Here is a 12625-nt window from a genome sequence, read left to right as displayed (position 1 = left end):
TTCTTCCTGCTTGCCTTTCTACTTGCTGTTTTCTTGTCTATTTCAGATAATGGCGGCTTTGTAGAAAGGAAGTTACCCAATTCTTTGTAGAAAGAATTACCCAGTAGATAAGCTTTATTAGAAGGATTACAGCATCACAGCTTATAGTTTGAGGACAAGTGGTCAGGTCTAGATAAGAATTTTACTGTAAGACACAGCACTCAGGGATACTGTTGATGGGGTCAAGAAGGGACAGAGTCTTCAATTTTCCTCAGGTCAGCAGGACAAGGAGAATAACAGCACAATGGGATCCTGAAAGGAAAGGTAGACCTTTGGATCTTAGGAGCAAAAGATTTCTTGTTCTCAAAGGATTTCAAGGGCAAGTTGGGGAGGCGTTTAAGATCCATACCCTGTAACCTAGTGTGCATGTAACGTCACAAGACACTGATAAAGTAAAGTAATAATTCAAGTTTGTCTTGGGTTTAGGAGCAGATGGTCTGCACCTGCCAGAGGGAGGGAGTGGACTCTGACAACTGCAAGGTCACCAAACACCTTTCTCAGCGTTGTCCAGGGAGTCTGTAACCTGACCCACCCTTCCTGCCCTTTCTTCCTGCCCTTCACCCACTTCAACCTTCAGGTTTTGAATTTCTTTTTCTTCCTTTTAATTAAACACCACCATCACCACCACCACTACCACCACCACCACCACCAACAACAACAACAACAATAATTTGCTACAATTTAGGTAGAATGGCCTTGATTAAACTTATAATCTTCCTGTCTTAGCTACCCAGGTTTTTCTTCTGATCTCTGTGGACTTCAGACATGCCTGGGATACACAGATAGACATTGGAGTAGAACACTCATACACATAAAATGACACATCTAAAACAAACATGAAAACATACTGCCCTCAACAGATTCTGGTCAAAGTGGATGGAGATGATGATGCGAATTTCCTGTTCAGGGTATTTGAGTGATGTGTGGTCATCAAACTGTGGTCCATAGGTACTGTCCATGACTGTGCAAGGTTTGTGAGCTTCTTGGTTTCTTGTCCTGCTCAGGACCATTTCCAGTGTAATACATGCACATCAAGAGTAATCTTTCCATATCAGGGTCAGGAGACAAGAGATATTTCGCATTATTCAGGGAATAGCTATGAAATCAGTGTCAGAGAGCAGCAAGTAGAAGAAATAACCAAGTGCTACTGCTGCTTTTTCAACAGTGCAGTGTGAATGAGAGGATTTGGTGTTCTGTGAGAACTAGCTATCTTTAGCATATTTAACTCTACTGAAAACTCGTAACGTTTCTTTTGTGCTGGTGTTGTGATAAGTTATTTCAGATCTAAGGAATAAATTTTTTTCAAATACCTGCTGTGTCTTTTAGTCAGTATATATGTTATTTGCTTTTATAAAAGAAATCCCTGCTACTATCATGTGCTGTCACAGTCACAGTTTGTGTCAAATTACAATACTCCTAGTCCTCTAGTAGAGTAAGAAGGAAGGATAGACTGCATTGTCTCTGATGTAGCCTGTCAACGGAGATCAGTGTACAGCCCATCTGTTCGGGAAAATGTTGGTGCTTGTAGACAGTCCAGTGGTTATTAAATTCACACAGAGTGTGTGTTTTAGCTGGGGTTACTATTGCTGTGATAAAACATCATGGCCAAAAACAACATGGGGAAGGGCGGGTTTATTTCACTCATAGTTCCATATAACATTTCATCATCCAAAGTAGTAAGGACAAGACCTCAAAGTGGACTGGAATCTATAGGCAGGAGTTGATGCAGGGGCATTGGAGGGGTCTTTCTTACTGGTTTATTCTCCATGGCTTGTTTAGCCAGCTTTCTTGTAGAACCCAGGATCCCTTGCCCACATCAATCTAGAAATTGCTCTGCAGTTCCATCTACAGCCTCAGTCTATTGAGACATTTTCTCAACTGTGGTTCCCTCTCCTCTCCAGTGACTCTAGCTTGTGTCAAACTGATATAAAACTAGCGAGCACAGTATGTGTTTCTATAAAGACTAAAGAATTTGTTACTCAAAAAACTCCCAATTCCATGCTGGTCATTAGCTGCTGATTTCTGTGGGTGGAAAGCCACTAGCCTGTCTAATCATGTTTTATCTTCTATCATGTAATGGAATCGATGACACCATTAGGCTGTAAGTTGCTTCAGAATGGAGGATGACTACAGACAAGCAAAGGATAGCAAGCCAACCAAACAAAAAACAAATGTAAAGCAGTATCAGAGGACTAGAACTTGGACTTTCATCCCTGACTCTGGAGAAGAAAAAAGGGCTGGACTTGAGTTTGACTTGTGGTTTTAAGAGTGTGCTTGGGGAACTTCTGAGTTGGTGAACACATCAAAGTATAAACAGAATAAGTGATATAGACAGGGCATGAACACTGTTCGGACCTTAGTGTCATCCCTTTATGCCCTTACCATTTTGCCAGTCTTTATGGTAAGTGGTTAAAAGTAAATTGTTTTCTTGAGTTCCATGAGCCATTTTATGAAATTATCAAACCCACACGTATTTCATGGGAGCTGATGATGTACAGCTGTTTAGTTAGAAAAGACTTCACTTGAACTGGTGCCTGGCATCTGAAGTGAGGCAGCCATGTGGATCAGAGCCTGGGAGCTTGTGCCAACTTTCAGTAGTTTTTAACATAATGAAAATGTTGAACATTTAATTGGTGCCTGGAAAATGGAAAATAAATTGGTGTGAGAAAACTCCAAACATTTAGTGTTTGAAGCACAAGAGAGAAAAAGATATATGAATGTATCCACAAAAGTGAATGCGTTTGAGTAATTTTCACTGATCACAAAATAGGTATATAAATTCTTCAAAGTTCAAGGATTAATACATATTTTGTTAGGGATTTGAGAAACACAGATTTTGATAACTAGTTTACCTTTTTCTCAAGTTCTTTACAATTCAATATTTAACAAGTAAAATGAAGACTCTTCATTCTAAGTTGCTTCCACCGCTCTTCCAATGGAGTTCCAGGTAGCCATCTTCCAACACAGAAAACACAGGCTCCCTGCCTTGGCTGTTCTCTTCATTCTGAGTCAGTCTATGGATTTTTATACCCTTCCTGTTTCTTGTTTTTTGGTTGTCTTTCTCTTCCCTATACATTTTCTGTTATATTTTTAAACTGATACCATTTAATTTTCATATTTTTGGCAGAAAAGAACAAGTTAGTACCCTGTATCAGAACATTAACCTTGTGGAACCAAGACTAATCCAGCCATATGAACATGTGATAAGGAACTTTCTCCGTGAGATCAGACTCCAGAGCACAGAAATGGAAAACTTGGCCATTGCAGTGAAAAGGTATCAAACCACTTCTTTCCTGAGGACACAAAGGGTCCTTTAACTTGTTTTGTGACTTGGTGGTAAAAGGATTGAATGGCACAATCATATTATGATGTAAGTGGACTTCCTGAACTTTAGGAATCTAGAACATTCTAGAATATTTCAAACAGGGTAAGTTTTGTCAGGTAGTAATTGCAGGGTTAAACAATCTATTTGTAGATCATTGCCATCTTATAATGTCAACTCCTCAGAACTGATAATCTATCCTAAAAATTTCAGAATGCTTGTTTCTATCTAGCTACTTGACAGATGCTATGGGCTTATCCTGACACCTAGGTCACAGAGGAAGGCAGTGAAAGGGGTATGGAGTTGGTGATGACGACCAATGCTGCTTTACCTTTGGCAACAATTCTTCTATTGGTGATTACATAGCCAATACTTCTGGCAATTTTTTTCATCTTTAACTCTTTGCTATTCTGTGGCCAAAAGCTACTGGGGTTTGGGTGATTTGATTCCTGCAGATAGCAGCAGGGGATTAAGAAAAAGAGGCTTTATTACTTGAACTCTTTTCTCTCTGGCTCAAGGGTCCCTCTCCAGAGAGAGGAGAGGCTAGGAGTTCCTTAACTCTTTGTGAGCCAGGGAGAAAAGAAAAGGAAGCAAGGGAGAAGTTACCTACACACACAGACATACAGACACATGGACACACAGACACACAAACACACAGACGTACACACACACACACATACACTGGGTGTGATCACTTGTTTCATCAATTACACAAATGTTCATGCATGCTTACATACATACACATATACCTATACATATATGTATGTACATATATATAAACAGATAAACAGACATATACATATATACATTTGGTGAATGGGGCAGAAGCCCCAAATCACACTTTATTTCTTCTCTCTGGCCATTTATACCTTCTAGATAAAAGTTCTTCTAAAATTAACTCATAGATAAGATACAGAAGGATATTGATAGTTGAAAGCAGTGATTAGAAACCATTCCTGAGAGTGTTCCTTCCACCTTTAACTTTAACTTTAGCCTACTAGTGTGAAAATTCTATAATAGAAATTTAAAATTAGATCTAATTGTTTGATGCCGTGAAGTTCTTCCCTTCGTCTTGGTTTGTCTCTTAGTTGTGGCAACAATATTTTCAGATTTAATGACAGTCTCCCAGAAACTTTCTGGCTTTAGTTAGTTTGTTTCAGCCTAATATTCAATCTCTTTCCATTGTTTAATGTCATTTTACACTCGAGTAGTCACATTGACAAGCTTAGTTTATTTATGTAGATAGATTGGGAAATATCAGATACATCATCTCTGTAATTCAAAGCCTGATGTTGATGAGTTTTGAATTTCTCTTCACAGTTTTAGTCCAAGTGTACAATGCATTTTTTTTTTTAATTTCAGAGCCCAGGACAAGGCGGCCATTCAGCTAAGTGAGCTGGAAGAGGAAATGGATCAGAGGATTCAAGCTGTGGAAAATGAGACCCGAAAAGATGTGAGTTTGTGGATGAAACATTCATTCATTTAGCAATACCTTTTCTGTGGAGCTCCGGGCATTCCTCTGGGTACTAAGGAGTGGATACAGCAGGCCTCACTATTTAATACTCTATGTAAAAATATCAATGTACTAGATTTTTATCACCAGAAGTGTTTTGTGCTCATGAGTTAGAGAGGTACAGAGATGATAACCAAGTAAGTGAAGGGCATACCACATGAGGCATGGCATGATGTTCAAGTGAGTTGGAAAGGAGTCAGCTTTCATGGGAAGCAAGAGGCCTTTTTGAAAAGAATGTCATGGAGTGGAAGACTGTTGAACTATGAGTTGGCTTTGGTGAGAAGATGGCTGAACATCTCTTCTTATATTGGTTTCACTACCCAACTTTAAATCTGAATTGCAATTAATTTAAAGTCTGGCCTCCTGTCTTGTTTATTATTGGAGGAACTCTCCAGTTGAAAGTGTCTTGCTATCTTTAGTGATTTCCCTAGAAAGGTGTGTTTTTCAGTATAAAATATATTTGGGCAGTTGATGTTTGCTGAAGGTAGAAAATTATACATTTCTCTGAGTAAGAAATATTACGACTTAAATTTTGTTTTGATGCTGAGAAGGCAATAAGAGTGTAAACCTAAGTGCTGGCATCTGACACACTTACGTCTATGTCCTGAGGTTACCCTTACCAAGGCCAGGAGGTGATGGCAAAATTATCTCTTGTCAGTCAAATTTACAGAACAATTATGCCACCTATCAGCCTCAAGGAGGATTAATCATCATGATGTATGCAAAGTACTGAGAACTGTTGCCTGTGATAGGCACAACCATGGTGGTTATGATTTTTTTCTGTGCCTTCATAGTTTCCTTTCAGATAATTTACCTTACTTGTCTTTATGACATACTTAGATCCCTTTATTGTCCTATCTCTTTTTATAAAATATATTTATTAATTTTTTGAGAATTTCAGACAATGTATTTTGATCATCTTCAAAATTTACATTTATAACACAGTCCAATTGTGTTTGGAAACAGTAAATTCATTTTTAGTCTTTCTTTAAAACTCTCTACCACTGTTGAATTTTTACATCCATTAATGAGTCAAACAGTTGTCATAGTCACATATTATACTGACCACCTCTCCTTCCTTCCAGTGCCTGCCATATCAATTGTTAGTAATGTGGATAATAACATGGCCTCTCCCTCTTATTATTTCATGCTTTACTGATTAGATTATCTTAATTTCCTGGCTTTGCTCTAGAAATAAAAAGGAAACATATCACTTATAGTTTCTTTTCTGTATTCTACTTGTGCCCAGTCAGTTTCAATGCACACAAACCCTGAGACTATCATGCCATTCAAGGACTTTCCTGCCAGGAGAACATTTTGGCACTGGGAAAAGCTGTGTTTGCCAGCCTTTGACAGTACCAACCTCACACTGTTAATCATGTTTTCTCTGGATTCACACATGCTGGCTCATTGGAAACTTTCCCTAGTTTCCTCCAGTCACCATAGCATCCTTCTGCCTCCTGGACTCTTCATCCTGTATACCTACTCCTAGTGGCATCACTTCACTGCTTGTGAGTCTGATTTTATTTCATCTGTTTCTTTAACTTGGTGATTCTATCTATCTATCTATCTATCTATCTATCTATCTATCTATCTATCTATCTATCTATCATCATTATCTATCTATCTATCTATCTATCTATCTATCTATCTATCTATCTATCTATCTATCTATCTATCTATCTATCATCTATCTATCATCTCTGGATGTTCTGGAAATCACTCTAGTCCAAGCAGCCTTGATCCACCTGTCTCTACCTTCTGAGTTCTGGCATTAAAGGTTCAAGTCACTACTGTCTAGCTGCCTTGGTGATTTTTTCCAGACTCTTCTACTTAACTACATTCTGCAAAATTGAGTCTCCATCTTGTACCAATTTCCTCACCTCATTCTCTAGCCAAGGGACTCTCTCTTCCCCATGACTTTTTCTTTTTGCATGAAATGAACAATTTTTTTCATTGTAACAGTTTCAGTGACTTATAATTTGTTTTCAGTAAACTCTACTTATATAAGTTATAAGAATATGGCAACTGTGGGCATGCACATACATGTGTGTATGTGTTTGTGGTATGTGTGTGTGTATGTGTGTGTGTTTGTGGTGTGTGTGTGTTTGTGTGTGTGTTTGTGTGTATGTGTTTGTGTTGTGTGTGTGTATTTGTGTATGTGTGTGTGTATGTGCATGTGTATGTGTACGTCTCTGTGAATGTAATAAAACTGTCATAACTGAGATACTGACCATTTTCTCATATTCCTTTGTTATGTTGCCCATTTTGCCACCTTTGTCTTTGTCTGACAACCACTCTGCGAATTTTTTTATGTCACTCTAGATTCACTTGAAACTTTAAAACTGTATGTCAAAGGAGTCCTACAGGATTGCTATTTATTCCCTGCCTGCTTTTATTCAGCATAATTATTGTAAGACTTAGCCATGTATCAGTACTCATTTGTATTATAGTAAAGTAGTAACTTTACATTGTGTAATATGAAGCATGGTGTGTGTTCATGCATCTCTTAATAGTTCAGTTCCCTTCAGTTTTAGAATAGTACAAGATGGTGTAAGTACTCATGTATGAAGATTTATGTAGGTAAATACCTTTTATTTCTTTTTAGAATTCTTAATGTAGAATAGTTTGTTCTTTGCTGATATTTTCCTTTGTAAGACACTGGTGGAAATTGTACAGCCAAAGGTGAGAGTCCTTTACTTACATGGTAGATCTGTGGAAGAATCTGGATACATTTCCCTAATGACTAACCTACTGACATGTACATACATTTGTGTATATATGCTTTGATGCAATATGTTGCTAATCAAAAAATAAATTTTTATCCTTGAGCTTGAGTTTGTCTAAATTCTCTGAACATCTCTTATCTGATATTCTCTCTCTCTCTCTACATATATATATACATATATATATATATATTCTTTAGTATTTTTTACAGTTCAGAGTTCATCCCCCTGTGCCCCACCTGCCTGTCTGCCCCCAACCCATCCCCTCCCATCCCCTCCCATCCCATCCTATCTCTTCTCCCCACAACTCTTCAAGAGGATGTTTCCACCCACCACCGCCAACCCCACCCCACCCGACCTCCCCACTCCCTTGGGTCTCAAGTCTCTTGAGGGTTAGGTACATCTCCTCTAACTGAGGTCAGACCAAGCAATTCTCTGATGTATATGTGTCAGGGGTCTCATATCAGCTAGTGTATGCTACCTGGCTTGTGGCTCAGTGTCTGAGGGAACTCAGGGGTCCAGGTCAGTTGAGACTGCTGCTCTTCCCATGGGGCTGCCCTCTTCCTCAGCTTCTTCCAGCTTTTCCCCAATTCCACCACAGGGGTCCTCTGCTTCTGTCCATTGGTTGGGTGCTAGTATCTGCATCAGACTCTTTCAGATTGGGCCTCTCAGGGGGCAGACATGTTAGACTCCTGTCTGCAAGCACACCACAGCATCAGTAATAGTGTCAGGGCCCCAGGTTTGCCCTTGAGCAGTATCTCATTTTGGGCCTGTCACTGGACCTCCTTTCTCTCATGCTCTTCTCTGTTTCTGTCTCTGCAGTTCCTTCAGACAGGAACATTTCTGGGTCTGAGCTTTTGACTTGGGATGGCAGCCCTATCCCTCCACTTGTTGTCCTATCCCTCCACTGGAGGTGGACTCTGCAAGTTCCTCCTCCTCACTATAGAGCACTTCATTTAAGGTCCCTTCCCTTTGAGTCCTGAGCATCTCTCACCTCCCAGGTCTCTGGTACACTCTAGAGGGCCCACCCACCTCTTATCTCCCCAGGTTGCCTGTTTCAATTCTTTCTCATATCCCACAGAGCTTTAGTCCTGCCCTCCCTCCCCCAACCCCTCGCCATACTACCTGATCATGTTTCCCTTTTCTCCTTCCTGTCCCCTCTCCTACCCTCTCCTTCCTGTCCCTCCCTCCCTCTGACCCCTGAATGCTTTCTTCTCCCTCTCAAGTGGGACTGTGGCATCCTCCCTTGGATCCTGTGGCTTATTAACCTTCATGGATCCTGTGGGATGTATCCTGGGTGTTCTGTATTTTTTGACTAATATCCACTTATTAGCGAGTACATATCATGCATGTCCTTTTGAGTCTGAGTTACCTCACTTAGGCTATTTTCTAGTTCCATTCATTTGTCTGCAAATCTCAGGATGTCCTCATTCTTAATAGCTGAGTAATATTCCATTGTGTAAATGAACAGCATTTTCTGTATCCGTTCTTTCATTGTGGGATATCTGGGCTTTCCCAGCTTTTGGCTGTCACAAATAAGGCCACTATGAACATCATGGAACATCTACCCCTGTGGCATGATGGGGCATCTTTTAGGTATATTCCCAAGAGTAGTATAGCTGGATCTTGAGGTAGATCTCTTTCCAATCTTTGAGGAACCTCCAGATTGATTTCCAGAGAGGTTGTATCACTTTCCAATCACACCAACAATTCAGGAGTGTTCCTCTTTCTCCACATCCTCACCAACATGTGCTATCACCTGAGGTTTTGATCTTAGCCATTCTCCTTGGTGTAAGGTGGAATCTCAGGGTCATTTTGATTTGCATTTCCCTGATCATTAAGGACTTTGAACATTTCCTTTTACCCGAATGAATTTCTTTAATGTATCTTTGAGAAATACATGGTACCCTACATACTTACATAGATATAAAATACACAGTGTATCAGTTACTGTAATGACCAAAGCACTTACAGATGAAAATATTCATTTTGGGTGGAAGGTTTTGTGGGTGGGTTGATGTGTTCCTCTATCCTCTGGAAGCACTGTCTGGTAGCAGGGGATGGCTACTCCAGTCTGTATTTCCCTCTGGTAGGAATCTTATTTCGTCAAGTGCTTCTCAGCCCTTCAAGATTCCTATATTGTGGCTTCTCCGTTTAGTTTTATACCCCATTTTTTTGATTGGATTGTTTGGTGTTTTGGTGGTTAACTTCTTTAGTTCTTTATATATTTTGGATATTAGCTCTCTATTGGATGTGGGGTTAGTGAAAAATTTTTCCCAATCTGTAGGTTGCCGGTATGTCTATTGACAGTGTCCTTTGCCTCACAGAAGCTTTTCAGTTTCATGAGGTCCCATTTATTGATTCTTGATCTAAAAGCATGAGCCATTAGAGTTCTGTTTAGTAAATTTCCCTCTGTGCAAATGAATTCTAGGCTCTTCCCTACTTTCTCTTCTATTAGAGTCAGTGTATCTGGTTTTATATTGAAGTCCTTTATCCACTTGGACTTGAGCTTTGTGCAAGGTGACAAATATGGATCTATTTCCCTTTTTCTACACACAGACTGCCAGTTAGAACAGTACCATTTATTGAAGATGCCTCCTTTTCCCCCCCATTTTATATTTTTGACTTCTTTGTCAAAGATTAAGTGTCTGTAAGTGTGTGGCTTTATTCCTGGGTCTTCAAATCTATTCACTGATCAACATGCCTGTTTCTGTAACAATACCATGCTTTTTTATCATAATTTCTCTGTAGTGTAGCTTGAGGTCAGGGATGGTGATTTCCCCCAGTTCTTTTATTGTTCAGAGTTATTTCCACTATTCTGGGCTTTTTTCCTGACCTTGTATTTCCTTTGATATATTTTATGTTTTATACTCTCAATTCACATTGTACTATATACAGTCTCTTTATGTACATGATGCATGTACATGCTATATTATTTGATCATTGTTTTTTTCTGTGTGTTTATATAACTATTCTAGTACTGCTTGCTAAAAGCAGCATTTGTTTGTTGTGGTGCACAACACTTGTGTTTTGCCTAAGCTGTGTTTGTGTAAGTTTGTTCTGCCCTAGCTCTGCTCTGTGCCTGGGTCATCGTTTCCCTGTGTTTACATCTGTTGCTTCATAGTGAATCTCTTTTTTTCATAGTGAATCTTGAAGTCTACACTTTCCTTATTTCAGTCCTTACTTTCCTTCTTTTACCAATTTACTTTCATTGCTTTGCCAATTTTACTTACTTAATTTTCATAGAATCAACTTTTATTGATTTATAAAAGCAAATTCTAAAACAAAATCCCACTGAGGGTTTGAATTCCCAGTTATCTGTAGGTTACAGTAGAACTGTAACATTGTAATACCACTGAGTACTCTCTACAAATGAACTATTATCTTTACCTTCCTTCTCAGAAGTGTCTGATAGTCTTCAGTATGCAGATTCTTCACATGATTTTTCTAAATTGTTTTATTCTGATATATTGAAAAGGTTTTAAATTTTTATGTCTGATTGTTACTAGTAAATCTGTGGAAAAATATAAAATATTAGTATATATATAATATGTGTATACACACACATACACACACACACACACACACACACACACATACACTGAGTAACATCTGATGGATTCCAGCAAGTTCTTTTGGTTGATGATAACAATCTATGAACAGAGACATTTTACTTCTCTTGTGGATAATGTTTTCTCATCTTACTATTATATATTACATTTGTAATGTTGAATTCAGTTTGCTGAATTATATTTGTGTATATCATTATAGCTTATTGGAAAGATAATTATGTAATTTTTGTTGTGCTGAGATAGCCTGCCATGGAACAAGTGTAAAGGAATTTGTGAGACCAGAATTGACCGTTTTTCTGGTGTCATATTTATGTACACAGGAGGCAAGCACTCACTAGCCAGTTAAGTAGTATTTTATAGCACCATTGATCTCTACTGGGACTAATTATTTAATTCAAGGGCCAGGGGTCATTAGGAGTTAGAGATTATTATTCTTTTATAAAAGATATCAAAAGTCATTGGGTCAGATGACTAGCAATTAGGGCCTGGTTATTGGCAGGTGGAAGATTTTTATATTTTGGTCTTTGCTTTTGGTCAATGATGTCATTTTTACTAAGAAAATAATAGACAGTGGAAAGGCAATTATTTATTTATATTTGTATTATATTAATATTGATATTAAAAATATAAAATATTATAATATTATTGAATACTAGATTGTTTTTTCTTAATGTATTTGTGTTTTCTAAGATTTTCTTTACTAAACATCAATCTTTTTAATACTTTTTAGAAAAAGTTTAAAATGAAATGACATCATTTACCCCTTATCTTTTGTCAGTCAAACACCTACCATGTTATCAACCTCATTTTTTTCTCAAATTCATGTCCTCTTCTTCTTTAATTGTTACTGGTACATACTTGTGCTTATTGTATGTACATAAATACTACATGTTGAGTCTGTTTAGTGTTGTTTGTGCATATATGATTTCTGGCCTGTCCACTTAGTACTAAACAGTAAAATAGATAATTCCTGCGGAATACTGTCTCCTCTCATTATTCCATTGTAGTTTTTATTTAGAGTTTGGGACTCATGAAATTTCCCCCTCCTACTTTAGCATGCTTATTGGTGTTAGCTTCTCATCTTTCTAGAAGACACACTTTCAGGTGACTTAATAGTTTTCTGGCTTTTTCAATATTTCATCTCTCTTCTGCATGATTTTTCCTGTGCCTTATAGACACAGGAGTTGTGTTTTGGTATCCCTTGTGACTGGGTACCCTACAATCAACTTTCTTTGTATTTTGACCAGTTGTGGTTCTCTGTACTTTATTGTTCCTTGGCCATTCTTTGATGGGGGGCATGTTAGGGGGAGGCAGTAGCTACTCTTTTGTATTGTAGTAGAATGAATATTTAGAATGCAGTTAGCAGTCACGCTGGGTTAGTAAAGTGGTAGTAGGAGGTTCTCCCCTAAGGACCGTGACCTCATTAGCTTTGGGTAGTTGGATAACTCTCCAT

At 38.4% G+C, this 12625-nt stretch overlaps 1 protein-coding gene and 1 long non-coding RNA gene across 9 annotated transcripts in view; one reads left to right on the top strand and one right to left on the bottom strand.

Moving 5' to 3' along the window:
* The window catches only part of Rasef (RAS and EF hand domain containing), a 70379-nt gene that overhangs the window by 16797 nt on the left and 40957 nt on the right, over positions 1 to 12625 (top strand). For 5 of the 6 annotated variants that reach the window (NM_001277334.1, XM_039109486.2, XM_039109490.2 and 2 more), the window contains exons 2-3: positions 3167 to 3313; positions 4724 to 4814. In NM_001277334.1, coding sequence (NP_001264263.1) covers positions 3167 to 3313; positions 4724 to 4814 — 238 coding nt within the window. Of the gene's footprint in view, positions 1 to 3166; positions 3314 to 3464; positions 3657 to 4723; positions 4815 to 12625 lie in introns of those variants that run through there. The other variant, XM_039109488.1, reaches the window with a different exon arrangement.
* Positions 84 to 3170, bottom strand: LOC120102901 (uncharacterized). 3 transcript variants are annotated; one of them, XR_005504809.2, is made up of 4 exons: positions 2892 to 3170; positions 2422 to 2676; positions 888 to 1081; positions 84 to 291 (listed from the first exon to the last, which is right to left on the bottom strand). It is a non-coding gene; the product is annotated as an uncharacterized LOC120102901 (long non-coding RNA). The 3 variants fall into 3 exon arrangements; XR_005504808.2 differs by having other exon boundaries at positions 84 to 1081; XR_010051843.1 differs by lacking the exon at positions 888 to 1081.

This window comes from Rattus norvegicus, chromosome 5 (assembly GCF_036323735.1).
Source record: "Rattus norvegicus strain BN/NHsdMcwi chromosome 5, GRCr8, whole genome shotgun sequence".
In the NCBI taxonomy this organism is placed as follows: domain Eukaryota; kingdom Metazoa; phylum Chordata; class Mammalia; order Rodentia; family Muridae; genus Rattus; species Rattus norvegicus.
The sequence above is the reverse complement of the archived record's forward strand: the minus strand, read 5'-3'. Positions and strand labels throughout refer to the sequence as shown.